The following is a 23,802-nucleotide window of genomic DNA, read 5'->3' on the forward strand; positions in this document are numbered from 1 at the left end:
TGAATTTATCTAGTTAAAGTATAAAAGGTCATTATGTTTATCCATGTTGTGTTGTATAGACATGTTCAAAGTGGTTACCTAATGGTAGGAAGTTTTGTTATATAGGACATCATCAATGGTTAAATGATAGTCATCAATTTAGATTCCAAAAACATCTCTTTAATGAAACTAAAGAGTTGAGGAGATCGTCTTTACCCATTAGTAGGTCTAATATCTTATCAAAGTTAAAAGATATAAATTTCACTTATAAAAAAATGACTCCATCAAGAAAAAAAGTGAGGGACATCTTTGAAGGTGTCTGGCCTCATATTACGCAAGTTGGTGATACTAATACTGAAGTTGGTGATTTTGATGTTCAAAGTGATAAAGAGGATAATGAAGAAGATGACTCCAATAAGTCTAAATTATGAAAAAAAAGTATCTTTTTTGAGTTGCCTTATTAGGAATACAATTTATTACGTCATAACCTTGATTTGATGCACATAGAGAAGAATGTTTGCAAAAATTTTATCAGGACAATTCTCAATGTGAATAGAAGATCAAATGATGACTTAAAGAGTTGGCTTGACCTAGTTGATATAGGGATTCGCCCTGACCTTCATCTAAAGTTGCTTCCTAATGGCAAATATCGATTGCCTACTTCTTGTTTTAGAATTTCTAAAGCTGAAAAAGATGTGTTTTGTAAGGTTTTAAAAATGGTCAAAGTTTCAAATGGCTATGCGTCAAATATATCAAGATATGTGAATCTGAATGAGCAAAAACTTTCTTCATTGAAGTCACATAATTATTATAGTTTGATACAAGACTTACTTTCAATTGCTTTATGTTCATCAATGTCAAAGCAAGTCACTTCTGTGGTAATTGAATTGAGTAACATATTTAAATATCTATGTGAGAAATGTATGAATGTGAAAGAGCTTGACAAACTTCAAGATCGAGCTGTGATTACTTTATGCCATTTAGAGAAGATTTTTTCTCCAAACTTCTTCACTATTATGATGCATTTGGTTATCCACCTTCCATATGAAGAAAAAGTCAATAGGCTGGTTTATTATCGATAGATGTATCCTATCAAAAAGTATTATTGTTTAATAGATTGATTAGGTTTTTACTGATAATCATGCCACTCTAGTTAAAAAGATATATGACTAATATTTTATGCGATAGGTTTTTAGGGAGGTTAAAGTCTTATTGTTGCAACAAATACTATCCAAAAAGTTCTATTACTGAAAGATATTTAGTAGAAGAATGTATGACATTTTATTCTCATTATTTAAAAGATGTTGAAACGAGATTTAATAGACTATCGAGAAATGTTAGTATGCAGCATACTGACTCTGCCTACAGTTATATTTTTCAAAGTTTTGGACAACCAATAGGCAAAGCTGAAATGGTGGAGTTAAATGATAAATCTTAGGCACAAGCACATCGATATGTTTTTTTTCATCATGACTCTATTAAATCATTTCGCACATAAGTTTTTTAGCAAGGAAATTATTCATTACATTAAGCATAATTTATTGTATTTTTTTACTGTTAATACTTTATCATGATGCTTTGTAGTAAGAATAGAAATAATTTGAAAGTTCCTACACATTATCGATGATCAAACCCTCGAGAGCTTAATAAGTTGTTAACTGAAAACTTTCATGAATGGTTGGGAGCAATTGTAAGTAATGTCATACTTCCTATTATGAGAAATCTACATAGAATGCTTATGGTATAACTAACATTAATAACATATATAATTATTTCACTTTTATAAGTTTGGAGTAGAATGCTTGTTAGTGAAGAGGTGAAGTATCTTTCACAAGGTCCAAATAGAATTACGAAATGATACAAAGGTTTCATCATCAATGGATTTAAATTTCACACTAAATCCTGTGAAAAATTTAGAAGTACATAAAATTTAAGGGTTATTGTTACTTCATCAACTATAGCTATGCTAGTGCTAGGGATACAAACCTTTTAAAGGGAAATGTTGACTATTATGGCATAATTAATGACATCATTGAGTTTGATTATTATGGTAAGTGAAAAATTATTTTATTTCGGTGTGATTGGGCTAATGTGAATAGTGCGAAGGGTATTAAAAATATCAGTATGGATTTACACTTGTTAATTTTTCTCGATTAATTCACACTAAACAACAACTCATCAATGAACCTTATGTTTTTTCATCTCAAGTCAAACAAGTTTTTTATTCTGAAGATCCCAAAGAATTGGGTTGGTTTGTTGTTTTTCAAAACACACCTAGAGACTTATTTGATATGAGGTTAGATACAAGAGATGATATTGAACATGAAACTAAATGTTATCCTTTTGTTGACTAAACTTGGATGAAAATATCTTCAGTACCTACACTCAGTGAGTTTGTGAAAATGTTAATGAAGACATTTATGAACCATGATGGATTATCTATATTTTGTAATTCGAGTGTGTAAGACATAATGTAGTAAATGATTGTAAGTAATTAATGTCCCATTCGCTATTGTATATTTATTATATTGTAAATCATAAATTATCTTTTGATTTAATTAAATTGATATGTTCTTTATATATCGTAAGTTATGATTTCTTAACTTCTCAATGTCTTTATATATGTTCTAAACTAATATCTTTTATATATCTGCTTTTATGATGTAAGTAAGCTATAATGCAGAGGAGTAGATTGAAAAGAATACATATCAGAGATATTAGTTCAGAACCTTCTGTGGCACTTGTTGATATTAACTATGGACTGAATCCTTTGAAAGCGAATGAACGTACTGTCGAATTCAACTCAGTCACTTCTAACCCTTCAATTGATATTGGATCTAGTAATATGGGAGGTCCAGGTTTAGATAGTATCACGTTAATTGATTATGCTTTAAATTTGAATGTAGGTATCATATACCCCATATTTACAATGCAATTATAATGATAAAAGTATTGCCATTTTACAAATTTATTTTTTATTTTTTATAGTTGATAACAATGGTTAATGGAAGACTAGAGGTTAGACAACTTTGAAGAAATTGTTTGCACTACCTTTGAACAAGCCTATTATAGTGTCTACAAACTCTAATAAGCAACCAATTGGTGAAGAGGCTCAACTGTTGGCTGGATTTCTAGGCATGCTTGCCCGTAATGGAATGAAATTGCCTATTCATTATGAAACATAACATAAAGTTCCAGTAGAAGTTAAGGTCGATGCTTTAAACTTTATTGAGGTATTAGTATAATTAATTACATATAAAAAAATTAATTATTTTAAATTTGGTTAATTGATTAAAACTTTTCTTTTTGTATTATTACAGTTAAGATTTGTTCTTGAAATACCAACTTCATTTGTGTTTAAGTCATTGGGAAAGAAATAGAAAGATTATAAGCATAATTTGAAGAATAAGTATTTCAATCGAAATACTACTATGAGGCGACGATGAAAAATCTATCTCGTAATGTGATTAAGTGACAATATGAATAATTAGTTAGATTTTGGTTCTCAAGAAAATGAGAGTTACTAATTTATAACTTTGTATAGTACAATGAACTAATGAAAGTGTTTTATGCTTTAAGTTGGTAACATTTGTATTTCTACCATATACGTAATTATTTTGTATGATAGGAAAGAGAACAGATTGAGATTGGTAGCAGAAAGCAACATAAATATAGCCATACAAATGGATCAAAAAGTTTTGCAAGAAAGCAAAAAGAAATAGTAAGTTTATGATTTTAAACTTATTCCAATGAATGAACTTTTTATGTCGTTAAAAGGTAAATATGCAAATTAATAGTTATTATTCTATTTTAATAGTTTTGATAGTTTCAATACATGATATTAAACTTATCGAAAGTTTTGAACTTAGTTGACATAAATGATATGTACAAAAAAGTTATTGTTTATGTCTATTTAGGTAAAAGTACAAAATTGTTGTTATTGTTCTATTTAAATAGTTTGAATAGCTTCAATACTTGATATTAAACTTGTTCAATTGATTAAACTTAGTTTCTACGATTGATATGGGTGAAAAAGTTATCGTTTATATCTATTTGAGACTATTTTTGCCTTGAAAAAGCACAAATACAAATTAAAACTTTTGGATGGCTTTCAACAGTTTGAATGGCTTCAATCCATGATATTAAACTTGTCCAAATAATTGAATTTGGTTGCCATGATCAATATGTGTGAAAGGTCAAAATACTTTTATTGTTTGCATCTGTTTAAGACTATTGTGTTGTTAAGGGGCCAAAATATAAATATATGATATTAAAATTATTCAAAACTATTGAACTTGATTGACAGGCTTGATATGCATGAATAAGTTGCGGTTGATATGTATCCTATCAAATAACATATATTTTTGTATATGAGATTGAGATGGGCGATAAAATTAAACGTGTAGAACTTTTTCGCTTAACACACACATAAAAAGATGGATATTACATGAATGTCGAAACACAAGAAATTGTGATAACTTGTAACATCTAGTTTAACAAAAAGTAAATATTTACTCTTTTTAACATATCATCACTTAATCATTAAACTTGATAGTTGTATATGACTAATTTACAAGAGACAGCGAAAGAGAAAATGACTGCTGAGATTGAAGTAGCATATGATAGTTCTCTTAACATACAAGAATTGAAAAATCATATATTCATAGAAGTTACTGGAAAAGAAAGGCATGGATGGGTCTATGGCCTTGGATTGGGTCCAACACCATCTACCTAGTATGGACGTAGCTCTCAGCAATTTACATTCTCAGCAAGTCAACCTTTGCGAGATATTTCGCTATGGAGAGAGGAGTTGCAAACTATGCAACAACGTTTCCAGCAAATGGAAGCAAAAAGAGAATAGAAGCGTGCCAAAATTGAGGAAAAACATGTTAGAATGGAGCAAGAGCGTGTAAAATTTCATTAGTTGTATGATCGATTCGATCATCTTATGAATTTTGTGCAATAATAATTATTAGGAACTTATCTTGGTGGTCCACCAACTCAAGTATTATATTTAGTAAATATTTATATTTTTTAATATCAAAAAAGCTTACAATGAAATGTTAAAAATTGTATGTTATTATTCAATAGATTCTTGAGCACAATAGTGACCAAGGTGAAAAAATTCCTTTATCAATTAATAGCCTTAAAATCTATATAGTCATCAATTTCATACATTTTTATTTTTATTTTGTTCATATATTAAAAATATTTTAATGTTATTATACTAATTATTAAACTTTGTGTTAATTAGATGTATATTTGAATGTGAATTAAGTTTATATTAATTTCAGTTTTTGAATTTAAGATCGTTTATGAAAATAATAAATATTAACAAAAATTTTTTATTTAAAAAAAATACATTTCTTAATTTCGCGGCATTTGCATTAAAAAAATGTTGCTAAATGAATTATTTTATGGTGTTTGTACCATAAAACACCACTAAAAGTAGCAGTGGTCTTATTAGAAAACGTGCTAAATTAGCAGCATTTTTCTGATTTAAACACCATCAAAGTAATGGCATTTTTTTGATAAAAATGTCACTAAATTAGTGGCATCTCAAAGATACAAACGCTGTTAAAATAATGGCATTTTTTAGATATAACACTGCTAATATAACGGCATTTTCTAGATTCAAACGGCGCTAATATAATAGCATTTTATAGAAAACGCCGTTAATATAGTGACGTTTTATAGAAAACACCATTATTTTCCATATGCATATATAGCCGACACTCTGACTGTCATTTTTCGCAAACGCCGTAAATTTTTTAGTGACGTTTATAAACGCTACTAAATGTTAAACAAAATGCCACTAAAAATTAAAACCACTGTAGTGCGCATCTGAACCGCATGGGAATCTCCATATGTTGGCTTTGAATTATATATATAAGCACAGAATTTGCTAGAGAAATCAAAGCCAATTATCTTGTGGTCGTTACTAACTCTCATATCCTGATGCCTGAAGAGAGAACAAGGAGATTGACAAGGGCGAAAAATCTGAGTTGTATATAGGCCATCAATTTGAAACACGTACACCAAATTAATTACTATTGATCGTGTTAAATACACAGTCAAAAAAATTTTCCACATGAATGTAATTAGACCCAAACTTGAAATAAACTGATTTATGGTTTTAATTTAAACTTTCTTCTGACAATCAATGATCAATACATGTGAAACTTATGCATCTTAAATACGTCTTCTACAAACCGGGCATGTCAGATGATTCTTGAGCCAGTTATCAATGCAACTCAAATGAAACATGTGTTTACACTCTGGAAAAACTCGACATGATTCACCAACCACATAATCATCCAAGCATATGGTGCAGTTTTTAGATTCAAAAGAATTTTTATCACCCCCATAAATCATTGGCGGTAATAGTTTCTCTAAGGTTTGCTGGCTTATCATTTCTCTGTCATCTGTGCTCTGTGGAGACCCTTCTATCATATCCAAAGGTTGCAAATAGTTAGGGATTATTGCTTGGTAGGTCAACATCCGGACTCGATGAATTCCTCTTTGTAGCAGATCAGAAATGAACTCCTCAAATACATGCCAGCAAAGGCATTCGCAGATAATGTAGATGATCAAGGTGATGAATGATGTAGCAATGATGCAGGCTCCAATCAGGCAGGATAACAAGAGAATGACAATGCCAATAGCAGTAACAAAAGAAAGAACAAGAGGGTAATCTAAAGAATGGATGGCAAAGTTTAGAGGCATCATGTTCATTGATATCTGATTTTTGCATGAACTAGGACTTCGTCATGACCCTGCATAATTTCCTCTTTTAAGTTATTAGAAATCTTGTAAAAGGTTGGTTTGAGTTCCAATTTTAGGAATTTGGTTACAAACCTGCTCCCTTTTATTTGGGAAAATTAAACCAGGTGTTTTGGAAGGTTTATCTGCCAAATCATTTTCATACATAATAGAAAAAAGAAGCTGTAAATCAAATTCTTTACCCAAAGATGTTTGCTGAGCAGAGCTGGCATCAGCTTTTTCCAGCTATATTATTCATATTGACATAATTGAAGGTCTCTTTTAACTAATTTTCTTGCAACATATTGATAGATTTCACAATTTTAAATACAACACATTTACATAATAAAATATTAAAAAAGATACAAAAATTATATGATTTAAAATTTTAATAAAAAATATATGTTTGATAAAAAGAAAGTTTTGTGTTTGACATATTGACACAATTATAACCTATTGATTTTCATGTTTTATACGTATTTAAAACATGAATTAAACATATATGAATACATAAATTATCATATTTATATATTTAAAAGATAATGCATTACATAGTCATAGTACATGACAAAATATAATAAATTCCTATCATCATCTATTTTTTGGCTTAGAAAATCGTAATCAATGAAAAATTTCAATTTTAGACATTTTAAGGGTCGTTCCAGCTATTGAAAACATCCCACTCTGGTCCAATGATTGTTAGTTCTTGTTACAATTAATTAAGCTTTTGATACTTAAATTTTGAAAAAATATATATAAATTGATATCTAATTAAATAAAATATATAATTTGTATCTTGAACTTTTATAAAATGTATAATTTGTATTTTGAATTTTCAAATTATGTATCATAATAACTCAAACTCTAATCCTACTAACTATATCAATTTATATATGTAACATTAGACAAATATTTATTAAAATATGTATTCACAAAAAATACTATCAATATTTTTTAATAAAAAGGATTTAAAAAATAGATTTTATACCTAAATTGTAAAAATTATTTAGGATCAGTCAACTATTATTTGTCACATCATATTCATATGATATTTTTGTAAAATATTTAACAATTTATTTTTAAAAATAACATATATATAATTATATTGATTAGATATCATATAAAATAGTTAAATTAATAATATTAAATTTTAGATTAAAATTATACATTATTTGTAAATTTAATGTACATATTATACATTTTATTTTTTTAGATATTAATATATACAGTTTTTCAAAATTCAAATACTAAAAGTGTAATTAACTATTCTTGTTATTATGCATAAAGCCAGTCCAATTTATTTACATCAAAATGAAGAATGCATGTGATTTTTTCTCTTTAATTCCCTTCATAGTTAACATATAAAGCTTAAATTCAACTTCAGATAGTAAATTTTCCCATCGTTCTAGCACAAAGTCGTTGTCGGTTTCCTCAGGTCCTCAATTACTATATTAAAGGGTTAACAAAGCCCACGTTACTTAAATTGGGTTATCCCTAGGTTCTCTCTAGGTCTTTTCATGATAGGTGTATTATGCTTACGATTATGGCTACATATAAAATCCATGTAACGTAATAGATTTGTTGTTTGTACAGTTGAAAGGAAGTATTACAATGGCAGCTTAATTAGCTCGAACCCATTGAGTTTTGACTTGATTCAATCTTATATGATCGATTTTTTTTTTAAATCACATTTTGGATTGAATAAGATAATAAGAAAAAAAAGTCGAGATTAGATTGGAGTAGGATTTTAAGCAAACTCACCCTAACTTGACCTGACCTAGAAAATATATTTTTTTATTATTTATTTAATTTTATATTTATATATATTTTATATTTATTTATGTTTATATTTATATTTAAAAATAATATTTTATATTTAATAAAATAATATTTTATTAATTTCAAGTCTAGTCGAGTATGTTTTATACAATATTAAGTTAGGTCGAGTTCAGATAAAAAATAAAATAAATTTGTCAAGTCAGATTTGAATATTATAAATATAAAATCAGATCAGATTTGAAACAAATAAAAATTTATCCTACTCTGACTCGTTACCATCTCTAATATTACTGTGATAAAAAAATCCATATCAATGAAATTGGTGATATCATAAGTACATAAATATAATAAAGACTTTTTCATCTACTATTAATTGATTTTAAATTGAATTTTCATATTAAAATTTAATGTACTCTACCTTCTACATTGATCTTTTCTTCTTATTCCTCAAATTACCTCATTTTTGGAACTATCATTGCAAAAATGTAAAGAAACCAAGGATGATTTTGCAATGGGATTTTTAATGCCTCCATCATTACAATAATGTATATTTAAAAAATTGGTCCAAACTGAAATCTAGCCTAGTAGTAGTATTAGGACTTCAAAGATACATTCCCCTTTGCCTGCAAATTACCATTGTGATATAAATCCATGGATGAAGAAATGGCCTAAATTTTTGCATTATGTTGAAATCTGATTGCTAAATAGGGCAGAGCTTTGAATATTAGTTAAGGATAAAAAATAGAACCTCTTCTCTGCCTTTGACACTGCCTGATGAGATTCTACAATTTTTCATGGAAAAATAAAGAAAAATTGTAGAACAACAAAGAAACTATAATTTATGTACATTGCCATACATCTACTATACAATTTCGACAAATTGGACAAGTTATATGATTTCTCAACTAGTTATCTATGCAATTGAAATGAAAAACATGTTTACAAACAAGAAAAACTCGGCATAATTCATCATCTTCAAAATCATCCACGCAAATGACACATTCATCTAATGTTTTTCCAAGGCTTTTGTAATTTACAAGAGGCAGACCTTTCTCCAAGTCCTCCAGACTTAACCTTTGTTTGTCTGCTAAAAATGCCATGAATCGATTCAATGTTTCCAACAACCATATATTGTCATTCACGGTAGCTTCATGAGACTAATCCAGATTATTGATCAGGGATCGATTATTAGCTATGTCTCATGATTTAATATCTTGCTTGAACATCTCGTTTAGGAGCCAAGTATGGAATCTATCAAGAATTTGATAGAAGAGGAAGAAGAGCATCAACATGATAAGGCAAACGAAGTTTGAAAGTTATGAATATTATAAGTAACATTTGGAAGTGTTGCTCCTGATTCTTCGAGAGAAGGTTTTTAAGAATACAATGAATGAAACATTGGCGACAACTTGAAGTTTTGATTATCATTGTCATAACATATAAATTCGTTGACCTACCACTAGATCTAGAATAGAAAGGACTTGCTACCAATTTTTTTATCTAGGTGTGATTAGCCACCTAATTGAATCTGATCTGTAAAATAGATATTAGGTTCGGGAGTCGGTTACGCATGAAAAAGGTTATAGAACCCTTAAAATACCCATCCAAGGGATGTTACCAGTTTGATTTAGAATTATCCAAGCCTTGCTCATTTTTACCAAACAAGTTATGAATTTTATCAAAACAGTAAATCTTTTTAAAAATTTTATTTATTTGTTTATTATTTTGGGAACATGATTTTCAAGAATTCTTTTTTGAAAATTTTCCTCTCTCTTTTTTTTTTTTTTGAAATATTTTTTTAAAAAAGGATATCAATGGTATAAATATTTTCTTGGTTTTTTTTTTAGAAAATAATATAAAAAGAAACAAAAAAAAGATTAGAAATAAAATTAAATTAAATTAAATTAAAAAATAAAATAAAATTGAAAAAAGGAAAACCTACGATCAGGTCGGGTCAGGATGTGGGTCTTCAAGGTCAACGCATGGATCTTGGCTTACCAAAACGATATCATGTTGATGCAGTATATAAGGCACCTTCCAACGTTTTGCTTCAGAATTCCTTTTGCCTTCTCTCTCTAGACCGAGAAGCTCTGCCCTCTTTCTAGGATTATTCAAATCACCCGTCAAAAACTTCAATCGAAAATTGGGACTTCTATCGATTTTTGAAAAAGTCATTGAAAAATTCAACCAAAAACTAGGAACTCATCGGTTTCTAGAAAATCAGCTGGAACTCCACTGAAAATTCAAATGAAAAATTCATCTTTCACCGAAAACTTCATCTCAAACCCAGAAAAACCTAAAAAACCCAGATTTCTTTGAATTTTCCCTAGATCTCTCCAATTTTATTCCTAATCACTCCCAGAACCTCCCAAAAACACCCTGAATCCTAATCCTAGCCCATAAATTTAAAAATCAAGCCTACAAACTGATATTGAAATCTAGAACCCAAAATCAAACTGTCGAAACCCCTTTTTGCCAAAACTCCCCCAAAATTTTCACTAATTCTTTTTTTGTTTCTTCTCTGTGTGTTCTTTGCTCTGTAGAATAAGTCCAATTTATAGGCAACCTAAGATCAATTCAGGAAATGGACAGAATCAATCTCAGGCTTGATTTTTGGGATTGTATTTTGTCCAGACGAGATTTTAAGTCCAGAATTTCAGCAGTATTTATTTATTCTATGTTGACCCAAAAATATTATAATCCTGATATTCATTCACATGCAGATTGAGCAGAAAAGGAAACATAAGAAAATAAAATAAAAATAACAATAATAATAGTAGTAGTAGTAATAATAACAATAATAATAATAATAATAACAATAAAAAATTTAATTGGACCAAATGGGCCGTAATGGGCCCAGTTGGGCTTGAACAAAATGAGCTCTAATGGGTCGAGTTAGGCCCTGACAAAAAATGGGCCTAATTGAGCTCGAACCAAAATGGGTGTCTACAACTGCCTTTCTTTGCACATCTTTGTTAAATAAAGATGTTACAAAGACCTAGGCACCCACTTCAGTCTTGAATTTGAAAAAAATGACTTGGACTGAACCAAAGTCAGGCGACTAAGACTAACCCATGAGTCAAATGAAGCAACCAAGACCAAGTCGAGGTCGAAATAATGATTAGGATGAAACCACAAATCATGAGAAATGATCTGGATTAGGATGAAACCACGAGTCAAGGTCGAAAATAAATGATCAGTACAGAACCATGAATTATAAGAAATGATTTGGACTGAGCCAAGATCATGTGATCGAGATGACACCATGAGTCAAAATAAAGCGACTAAGACTGAGTCAAAGTCAAAAATAAATTATTGGGGCAAAACCACGAATCCTGTGATCGGGACGAAACCATGAATCAATAAAAAGCTACCAAGACAAAGTAAAGGTCAAAAATAAATGATCGAAATGAAACCATAAATCATGTGACTGAGATGAAACCATGAGTTATTAAAAAGCGACCAAGATCGAGTCGAAAATAAATGATCGAGACAAAACCATGAATCATGTGATCGAAATGAAACCACGAGTCATTAAAAAGTCGACCAGGATTGAATCAAGATTGAAAATAAATGATCGAGATGAAACTATGAATCATGTGATTGGGACAAAATCACGAGTCATTAGAAAGTGATCAGGACTGAGTTGAGGTCAAAAATAAATGATCGAAATGAAACCACGAATTATGTGGTCAGAATGAAACCACGAGTCATTATAAAGTCGACCAGAACTAAGTCGATGTCAAAAATAAATGATCGAGATGAAACCATGAATCATGTGACCAAGACAAAACCGCAAGTCATTAGAAAGCAACCAAGACTGAATTGAGGTCGAAAATAAATGATCGAAACGAAACTAAGAATCATGTGATTGGGGTGAAACCATGAATAATGAGAAATGATATGGACTGAATCGAGATCAAGTGACTGGGATGAAACTATGAGTCAAAATAAGATGATCGGATCGAATTGAGGTAAAAAATGAATGACCAAGTGAAAGTTCCAGGTTATGAGATGAAATTAAATGAGTGGGCGGTGCAAGTGCATGTCTTATGCAAATAAAGCATCAATTGTGGTACTAAGGCTTCTGTATAAAAACTATCAGATATCATCATGCGTGTTTAACTTAAGAAATCCCCCTTTATATTTGGCAAAAAAGCTATTTTTCATCAATCTGGAGGTACATTTTTGGCAAAAAAACCATCTTTTATTAGCTTGAAAGCATGCCAAGAAACCATTTTTCATTAGCCTAGAGACATGTTTTTGGCAAAAGAATTTTCCATCCACCTATCTGTTTATCCCAAAGAGAGCCATGGAAGTCAATTTTTTTTTTTTTTGGGTTCATCTTTTGCCTTTATCCCTTTCAATCCTTCAAAATAGCACAATTCTTATGATTTTGTTCAATCATTATCCCAATTTCAAAGTATGAGGGTGCAAGTTATGCATTCTTTTATTCATGGTAAAATATAAGAAGGAAGAGCAATGTATAGGATTAAGGGAATAATAAAATGGCTTTCATTTATTTGGATGATCAAGTACAAATGATGGTGTGAAGGAAACAAAATGCACAAGTGCGACTATTTTGGGGTAGTAGTGCCCCAAGATAAATGATTAGATGACAACAAATCCTAGATCTCCTTCAATAGCCTAATTTAGACTTGATGCCCCAACATTTCAAAGTTTTTCAAAATTTAGTATCCCTAATATGCTTTTCCAAATAGTGTCAATTGAAGCTACCTTCAAAGTTTCAATCTAAAACTATGGATTCAAACTGCCATTTTGGGTTTTTGGCTTAAACTTTTCTTTCTTTTTTTATTTTTATTATTTTTTTGGTTCAAATCGACCTTTTTAGGTTTTTTATTTGAACTTCTCTTTCTTTTATTTTTTTTATTTTTATTATTTTTTTAGAATCAAGCAAAATACTTCTTTACTACATCAGAATTGATAGAACCAGAAAGTTCATTTCCATCCATTTCTGATAAGATCAAGGCTCCTCTCGAAAAAGCTCTTTTTACCACATAAGGCTCCTCTCAATTTAGAGTCAATTTTCCTCTATTATCATGTTGACTTGGAAGAATCCTTTCTAACACCAACTCTCTTTCTCAAAACTGTCAAAGTTTGGCTTTTTTTTCATGAGCTCTCATCATTTTTTTTGTACAATTGACCATGGCACAGCCTGTCAATCTCTTTTTATCAATAAAGTTTAATTGCTCATAATGCTCCTGAATCCATTTAGATTTTTCTAATCCTATTTTTTTTAAGGCTCTTAGAGATATGATGTTTACTTCTACTAGTAGTATAGCTTCCATCCTGTAAACTAAGGAGAAGGGAGTTGCCTCAGTAGAGATGTGTATAAAAGTTTGATATGCATGTAAAGCAAAAGGTAATTTTTCATGTCAATCTTTATACGTCTCAATCATCTTCTCCAGAATTCTTTTGATGTTCTTGTTTGCAGTTTTCATCGCTTCATTCATTTTTAGATGATATGGGGCTGAATTATAATGCTTGATCTTGAACTGAGCATATACTTCTTGCATCATCTTGCTATTTAAATTCTTTACATTATCTAAAATTATTCTTTATGGGAGTTGATATCTGTAGATAATTTCCTTTTTGATGAATTTACAGACTACTGATCTAGTCACCGTGATGAAAAATGTGGCTTCGACCTATTTAGTGAAGTAGTCAATCATCATAAAAATAAATTTGTTCCCATTTGAAGCCTTTGGTGTGATAGGGCCAATGACACATACCCTACATAAAAAATGGCCAAGATGGTGCTATGACGTGCAAAGCACTGGGTGAAGCATGAATCTTGTCAGCATAAATATGATATTTTTGATAATTTTTTAGCATAATCGATGTAATTATTTTCCATGGTCAGCCAGTAATATTCAGCCTGCATAACTTGTCTCACCATTATGTGCCCATTTGTATGTGCTCCACATACACCATGTGCACCTCTTCAACAATTCTTTTAGCTTCAGATACACTTACACAACGTAGTAACACTTGGTCTTTACCTCTTTTGTATAAAACTTCCCAATCTAAAAAGAATCCCATGGCTGATCTTTTCAATATTTTCTTATCATTTTCTGTGGCTAGGTTTGGGTAGGGATGGCCTTTTCCTTCAAGTTGGCACAATGTACTGGTATGTCTTTGATATCCAATTTGATAGGCTGAATCTTTACAGTGTCACCAATCTATACCATTATAGCTAAGATAGCTAAGGCATTTGCAATCTAATTTTTTTTCTCGAGATAGGTGTTCAAACTGAATTGTTTTAAACTGTTTGTATAGCTCTAAAATGTATTTATGATATGGGATGAACTTAAAATCCCTTGTCTCCCATTCACCTTTCATTGATAAATGACTAGAGCTAAATCTCCAAACACTTTTAGTGTTTTGATTTTTCTGTCTAAAGTCGCGTGCAACCCCATGACACAAGCTTCATATTTAGCAATATTATTGGTGCAGTTGAAATTCAATCTCATTGTAATGGGATAGTAATGTTCCATTGGAGATATTAAAATTGCTCTAATCCCATACCCTATGGCATTAGTGGCCCCATCGAAATACATCCACCATGTTTCTTCCTCATCATCGTCTTTTTCTAATTATGAGATGATCATTAATTCTTTATCCAAAAAATCAAGCTTCATGGGCTCATAATCATCAGCAGCCCTATCTGTCAAGAATTCGATAATGATACTTTTTTTAATCGCCTTTTGGCTCACATATACTATGTCATATTCTGAAAGCATCACTTGCCATCTTACGATTCTTTCTGATAGTGAAAGGTTCTCATAGATATATTTGATAGGATCTAATTTAGTTATGAGCAAAGTGGTATAGTACAGCATGTTTTGCCTAAGCCTTTTAGCTGTCCAAGCCAAAATTTAACACTTTTTCTCTAATGATGAATACTTGGACTCTACTCTGTGAATTTCTTACTCAAATAATAAATAACTTTTCTTTTCTTACTAGATTCATCTGTTGGCTCAACACACATCCCATCGAGCCTTCATGTACCACTAAGTATAAAATCAATGATTTTCTCAAAATAAGGGGTGCTAATATTGGAAGGTTTGATAAGTACTACTTAATCTTATCGAAAGCTTTTTGACACTGTTCATTCTATTTCCTAGGATTATTCTTTTGAAGAAGTTTGAAAATGGGGTCACATTTGAGAGTAAGTTGAGAAATGAATCGAGATATATAATTCAATCTGCTTAGGAAGCTTCGAACCTCCTTTTGGGTACTTAGTGGTGATAAATTTTGAATAGCTTAAATTTTATCTGAATCCACTTCTATCCCTCTTTTACTGACTATAAATCCAACAATTTCCTTGATCTGGCTTCAAATGTACATCTAGCCAAATTCAGCTTGAGTTAGAACTTTCTCAATCTTTCAAATAACTTTTTGAGGTTAACTACATGATTTTTTCCTTTTTGAGACTTGGTAATCATGTCATCCACGTACATCCTAATCTCCTTATGCATCATATCGTGAAAGAATGTCACCATAACCCTTTGATAAGTTGTCTTAGCATTATTTAGCCCAAAGGGCATAACTTTGTAGTAGAAGGTTCCTCATATAGTGATAAAAATGATTTTTTTCCATGTTATATGAGGTCATTTTTATCTGATTATAGCTAAAGAATCCATCTATGAAAGAGAACATCGAATGTCGGGCTGTATTATCCATTAAAGTATCGATGTAAGGTAGAGAAAAGTTATCCTTAGGCCTTTTCTGTTCAGATCTCTATAATCTACACACATTCACACCTTGCCATCTTTTTTGGGGATAGGTACTAATTAGCTACCCATTCAGGGTATTTGGTCACCTATAGAAAGCTTGTATCAAATTACTTTTTAACTTTTTATTTAATTTTCAATAGCATCTCTGGTTTCATCCATCTTAGCTTTTGCTGTATCAGTTTCATTTTAGCTTTAATGGTAACTTATGCTCTACTATTTTGGGGCTAAATCCAGGCATATCTTCATAGGACCAAGTGAATACATTCATAAATTCCTGAAGCAAACCTTCTAATCATTGTTGGTCGTCAACTGAAAGTGAAGTGCCAATCTTGACTTCTTTTCTTATTTTTGACATTGCCTAAATTAACCAATTTGATCACTTCTCGATGAGGCTCAATGGATTTATCTTCTTATTCAATTAACCTAATTGGGGCTAAAGACATAGTATTTCCTCATAATCTTCTTCAATGTTGAGTTAACCGATATTAATTAAATTTTCAAAGTTAAACCCAATATCATTGTCATGATTATCTTTACATTTATTCAGGGACCTGAAAGTTAATAGAATAGGTAATATTGGCCAGAGATTTTGTTGGTAGGATGAATGGAATGGAAAAAATGAATAAAATGCATGCTCCTACTTTTATTGGGATAATGAAAAATAAGAGGCCTAAACATAAGATTTCATCCCAATGTTATTAGACATAAGCAATTAAAAGATGTGATTACATTAAAAGAAAATCAAAGATAATAAGCATTTGGATGACCCTCCAGTTTTGTAATTCATATCTCAGTAGGCATGGATAAACCAAGGTTTTCTCATTTGGGCCTTCATCATCTACCATATGTATGGATAGCTTGGTAAAAGCTTCTTTTCACTTTGATTCCTCTTTTGGGTCTTCTTCTACTTTTGGAAGCATGTATCATCTAGGAATGAAAATCTCATTTATGTGTAGAACAACTATTGATTCTTTTTTCATCCTTCTGTTATGGCCTGGTACTTCTTCCATCACATAACCTAATTCTACTCTATCATTATTATCCTCAAACTTTGAGAATTCTCTCATCCTTTAAAGGTTCTTACCCAAACCGAGCCCAATACTCCAACCCTTGTTAACCATCTGATTAATCATAATCTGATTGAATTTAATCCTTTCACCTATTGCATTAATAGGTTTAAAAGATCTGTATGAGCACTCCAATGATTTTTTTGTGACTTCTACATATGAGGCATTTATGGATTGGGTTATCAGCAAATCTTCTTCCCCAACCACTTCCCCGACCACAATCACCAATTACGCTTCTACATTGAATTTGATTTTTTAGTGTAATAAAGGAACAACTTCTGCCTTGTGGATCCATGGTTTTTCTAATAAGCAATTGTATAATGAAAAGATATCCATAACTTAAAATTTTATATTGAAAACACATGGACCAAACTATATGGGTAGCTCAACATCCCTTAATACTTCTCGCCTAGTCTCATCAAATGCTCGGACTACCATTTGACTGTCTTGGATATAAGATATATCAAAGGGTAACTTTGCCAAAGTGGACATAGGCATAACATTAATGGTTGACCCATTATCAATAAAGATTTTAGCTATTATACGGCCTTTACATTTAACAGTGATATGCAATGCCTTGTTACTTTTTTTACCTTTTGATGGAATGTCATCATCACTGAAAGAGATATGGTGTGGCACTACTAAATTGCCTGTCAAATAATTCACATGCTCCATGGAAACATTATGAGCCACATAAACTTAATTCAATACCTTTAACAAGGTATTACGATATAGTTCAAAGTTCAAGAGAAGTGATAATAGAGAAATTTTGGCTAGCATCTTATTTAATTGTTTTACTACTGAGTATTTACTGTGCTTGACTAGCTTCAAAAACTCACAGGCCTCTTTTTTAGGCACAAGTTTTGATGCTTTCTTTTTAAGATCTCTAGTTCAGTTTGGTTCTCCTTCCCTTTCTCTAATTTATTCCAAGTCTCCTGAGTGTAATATCTCCCACTTCTAGTTATGCCCTTTACTTCTGTTATATGGGTAATTTCAGCTTTTAACATATCTATTTGCTGCCTTTGCATCGTCGCCCCATTTTCATAGTTTCAAGGCACCACTTTGTTATCTTTATAAAGAAATGGGTGTGAAACTTTGAGGGCTACTGGTTTGGGAACAAACTTATTCCCAGCTGATTGTGGTTTTTTTTTACAACGTATAATGACAAGTTTTGGCACCCATTAGTTTTTCATAGCTACCTGGGTGTCTTCTAAGGCTTTCAACTTCTAAGGCTTTCAACTCTTCATACAGCTCTTTTTGGCAAGAGTCCATTAATTTTTAAACTTCATCATGGAATTGTTTGCAGACATCAATTGAATGACTTAGTGCCCCACTATGGTATGTACATCTTTGGGTTAGATTATGTTCTTCCTCATACGTGCATAAAGCCACTGGTTGTATCATCACAGCTTTACATAAGGCTTTATATAATTGGTCGAATGGCATCTTAAGCTCTTCTATTCTCTTTTTCACATGTTTTTCTCTTGTGTCTAATGCATTGATCACATGATTAGGTAAAAGATTCCCACTAACATTAGGTGCAGAACTTCCACTTATATTAAAGCTTATCAGCCTTTCCTTAATCAAGTTTTGTACTCAATGTTTGAAGGGTAATATAATTTTTAGTAAAATGTCCCATCACTCCAAAATGATAATCGCAATCGACGTTGAAATCATACCATTTAGGGTAAGAAGATTTAAGTTATTTTGCAAGGACAAGGATATCAAATGGTTTTTGTAGAGCTCTTAATATAGCTCTACGTAGCTCATGGGTATGGCATCAAAAGTTGATTTTTCTATGGCTCATGGTTCTTTGATATTACTTGTGGTGCTGACTGGGTTAGTAAGGGATTTTGGAAAAAATGGATAAGATGATCGAGTGGTTGATTGGTATAGTGATGTAAAAGTATGATTTACTGTATAGTGGTATGTAAGGTAAGCAGGCTAAGAGTAACTTTTGAACTATTGCCCCTCAAGACTCATAGCCTGACACTTTCCTTCTTTTTGGGTGTTTTTTTGGAAAACTCACCCCTTTCAATCTTACCATTTTTTATGGCATTTTCGATGATCTCTCCTGAAACATTTTCGATGATCTCTCCTGAAATCATCATGTCTATAAAATTTTTAGTCGTATTTTCAATCATCCTCTCATAATAAGGTGACTTTAGGGTACTCACAAATAGCATAGTGGTTTTTTTATCTGTTAAAGAGATTGTACTTGGACAGTCATATCCTACCATTTTTAAGCATATTGTTCGAACGACTCAAATGCCTTTTTTTTCATGGCTTGTAGAGAAAGGTGATCGATAGCCATGTCAATGATGTGATGGTACTGGTTGATAAAAGATCTGGTCAAATTTTTTCATACCTTGATATGAGTCTCATCTAATTAGATGTACCATCTTACAATAGATCCAGTCAAACTATATTGAAATACATGCATAAGTAATTTTTCATTATTGGCATGTGCTACTATTTTGCTACAATACATAGTTATATGCGTGATAGGACACTTGATACTGTCATACTTCTCAAACTTTGGTACTTTAAATTTTGATGGCATCATTACGTCTGGTACTAGGCAAAGTCCCACTGCGTCCATAGATCCAGAGAAATCCATTCCCTCTATAACCCTTAATCTTTCTTCAAACCTATTCATAGCCTTATCAGTTTTAGAATTTTTCAAGGGTATAGCTACCTGTTGCTTTTCTTTCTCCTTCAACTCATCTATAGTAGGGAATTAAATGGGCTCAGCTATTTTTTTGACAAAAATAGGATTATCATAGCTTTGGACATTCTCGTGACCTGGTGCATAGGTCATTCCTGGGTGGTTGTATTTCGAAAGAGCTACCTGTTAAGGTTGGAAAAATGGAGTATGTTGATTTTATGGTGGGCCGAAGCCTAAAGGATATACTGAATTAGTAGCTTCTTGTAAAGTATCTTCTTCCACTAATTTCCCCATATTTATCTTTTTTAAGGCCTTCAAAATTTGGCTCAACTTTTCTTCTAATGCTTCTTGGGCTTTTTCTATCCTTTTAAAGCAACTTGTATTGTCTTGTTCCATCTTTCCTAGCTCGAGCTTGAGTATTGTGTTGATAAGTAGCTATCCTTACACCTTAGTACCACAATTAAAGGTTCAATGATAATGTTATGATAATGAATGCATGAGTGAATGTAATGCAAATGAAAGAAAACAAAAAGTAAAAGAAAAATATTTACTTCTTAAAAAAGATCCAATAAAGAAAACTTTCATTTATTCCATAGAAGTCTATTTTACATCAAACCTAGTACTATTCCTTTATAGAAATGCCTAACTTGCTCATACTGGACTTTAGCTTCCTCAATGAAATTCAACAATTTCTGTCCATGCTCCTCTGTTGGTGTGATCAGAGCTCTCAGAGTCTCAACCTTTTCTACCATCTCGCTTGCCTGGATCACGACCTTACCTATCTGAGCAATAAGGTGTTCAATGTATCTTTGTCTTTCTAACCCCTCTATTTCGCTGCACCACACCTGATAGGATCATTCTCTATGCATTTCTGTAAGGAACCTGACATGACTTTTATGTTCACTCAACTTTGATGTCAAAGTCAGAATATGGTCTAAAAGCCATTGGTTCTCCTGTTCAACCTCTATGAAAGCATTTTCTATGTGGTCGCGCTCTTCTTTCAATTCTTCATTTTCATGAGCCAATTAAGCATTGTTTATTTTTTTGGCTCGTACCTATATGTGCAATCTCTTATGCTTATGTTGTAACTCCTTCAACTTTTTTAGGGCGTCGTCCCATTCCCTAACAACCTTCTAGGCCTTGCTATATTCTTTGGAAATTCTGTGGGCTTGGACTTCTAGTTTCTTTGCTTTGTTTTGCCATTAGTCTTTTTTTTTCTACAGCTTCAAGACCTCTTGTCTCAGTTTCTCCTTATCCATCTCATGCTCTAATTTTGAAAGCTATTTACCAAACTCTTGACCCACTAGTAAGTGATGATCTTGAGGCCCAAATGTAATCTCCTGACCTCTCATATTTCTTCAAACCAAATACCCTTGAGTAACTCGATCAATGAATGGCCCTGGATTTACTCTTTTGGGATTCTTCCAGGCTTTAAAATTGTTAGCAATCTTTTGGAAGGTTCCCATATGAGCAGTCGAACTAGCCAAGCTTGTGGGTCATAGAAATAAACTGTTCAACTCTATACTACCTCCTTACCATTAATGGGGCATAACTTGTTAACCCTATAGGCCTAGAAGTGGGACCTCTATCTCATTTTCGCATGGGTATAGCATAGGTTTTCTACCTATCCATAGAGCTAACCATCTTACCTGACTAACTGTGAGTCCTTATAGCAAATATTTCCATTCCTTCTAAATTTTTACCTTTGGCCAAGTGCTTTGATAGAATTCTATAATTGAACTCCGAGTGTGGAGATAAAGTTTGGTAAAGGCATTTTTCTTGCATTCAAAATGGCTTTTTATCCATACATATAGTAAAGGTATGCAATCCATGAAACGTGCTTTGTCTATCTGCCTACAAAAACTCAGAAATTTGATAGTTTCTATGAAAATAACTGGTGAAGGGTTACATCCTCTTTCAATCTGCTTAAATAAATCCACCACTTCCATCTCAATGTGTCCCAAGACCTTGGGGAAAATGACCAACCCATATATGGCCAAAGCAAATACATTCATTACCTGATCATCATTTGGATGCTTGATAATAAAATCCCAAAGGACTTCCTATGAAATACCTTTGTGATCACCTTTCTCTCTAATGTATGAATCTATAGTCTCTTTTCCCACCCCTAGCATCTAACTCAGCTTCTTGAAACTCCCTGATTTATATTTTTTCATGTATATTCTATCTGGATACAATAGATATATACCCATCAGAGTTGAATACTCCTCAATTGTTGGTACTAGATTAGCTTCATTAAAAATGAAACACCGGTATGAGGGATCACAAAACTGTACCATCACCCTAATGAATGAGTAGTCAATCTCCATTGATAAGAGATATGATATATGTCCAAATTTTTCACAAAAGGCCTCATGCCTTGAAAGGGTCATACCATTCCATGTGTCTAATAGGCTTTTCAAATTATTATGCTTAAGGAGTAGGTAGACTTCTCTTGACAGTGTAGGGACATGACCAGGTGGTAAATAATCTTTTTCTTCCAACTGCCTTTTTTTTTATTCAAGCTTTACCTCTATGGGAGAATTACATTCGAATAGCATAGATAAGGTGCAAACCTGACATTTTGTGAAATCCATGAGGGCTTTTTGTTGAAATAACCTTAGGGTAAGAATACTATGCAATTTGTGAACATGTTCATGAATGAGTGCAAAAAGAGACAAAGAAGTTAGTCATTAATATAGGAAAAACATAACAATTAAGATAGCAATATGACCTAGAATTTAGGATCATCTATAGAGGGTTGAAAATAAGGCTCTATCTATGGTTAGGCTTCTAAAGTTAGTTATATATGGTTTGGGTAATTTCTAAAAGGCTCCCAAATTGTTCCCTACATCATGGTTCATTATAAACTAATAAGGCACCCCAATCCTCACCCATCATAGGCTTTAAGCGAAAATGGTTCAATCTGAGTGAGAGTGTTTTGTAGGCCCATGTGGAGACATGAAATCTCATGAGAATATAGATACTTCACTCCATCCTAAAGGTAAAGCCCGAGTGGAGGGTTTATGTTACACACATACACATGAATGACAAATATAATAAGTAGATATTTAAACAAATATAGGTAATGAATAATAAGGCAAACAAATAAACAATTATGTAATAAATAATAAAGCAAATATAAGGGATAATTTCAAATTTGTTGAACAAGGCCTAGATAATAAGAAATCATTTACTGGTTTGACTCTTTTATAATGTCCCCAGTGGAGTCACCAAGTTGTCATAACGTATAGATTCATGGATCTATCGCTAGACTTGGAATGGAAAGAAATTACTACCAATCTTTTTTATCTAGGTATATTAGCCACCTGATTGAATTTGATTTGCAAAACAGATGTTAGGTTTGGGAGTCGATTACACATGAAAGAAGTTGTAATACCCCTAAAACGCCTATTTAAGGGATGGTACCAGATTGATTTCAAATTATCCAAGCCTTGCTCATTTTTACCAAATAAGTTATGAATTTTATCAGAACAGTAAACCATTTTAAAAATTTTATTTATTTATTTATTATTTTGGGAACATTATTTTCAAGAATTTTTTTTTGACAAATTTCCTTTCTCTTTTTTTTTTTTTGAAATATATTTTTTTAAAAAGGATATCAGTGGTATAAATAAGTTTCTTGGTTTTTTTTTTTTGGAAAATAATATAAAAAGAAATAAAAAATAGGTTAGAAATAAAATAAAATAAAATTAAAAAAAAAAAAGAAAACCTGCGATCGAGTCGAGTTAGGATGAGGGTAGGCGCACGGGTTTTCGGGTCAACG

The 23,802-nt window shown here is 31.6% G+C and overlaps 1 protein-coding gene across 1 annotated transcript; it reads right to left on the reverse strand.

Moving 5' to 3' along the window:
* Window positions 1-6,171: 6,171 nt before the first annotated feature.
* On the reverse strand, window positions 6,172-6,725 carry LOC111276402 (putative RING-H2 finger protein ATL19). Its single transcript, XM_022862129.2, has one exon. It carries the CDS (start codon window positions 6,712-6,714, stop codon window positions 6,172-6,174), a length of 543 nt encoding a protein of 180 aa, XP_022717864.2. The 5' UTR covers window positions 6,715-6,725.
* Window positions 6,726-23,802: the final 17,077 nt, after the last annotated feature.

This window comes from Durio zibethinus, chromosome 25 (genome assembly GCF_047325235.1).
Source record: "Durio zibethinus cultivar Kanyao isolate XHJ-2024 chromosome 25, ASM4732523v1, whole genome shotgun sequence".
NCBI lineage: Eukaryota > Viridiplantae > Streptophyta > Magnoliopsida > Malvales > Malvaceae > Durio > Durio zibethinus.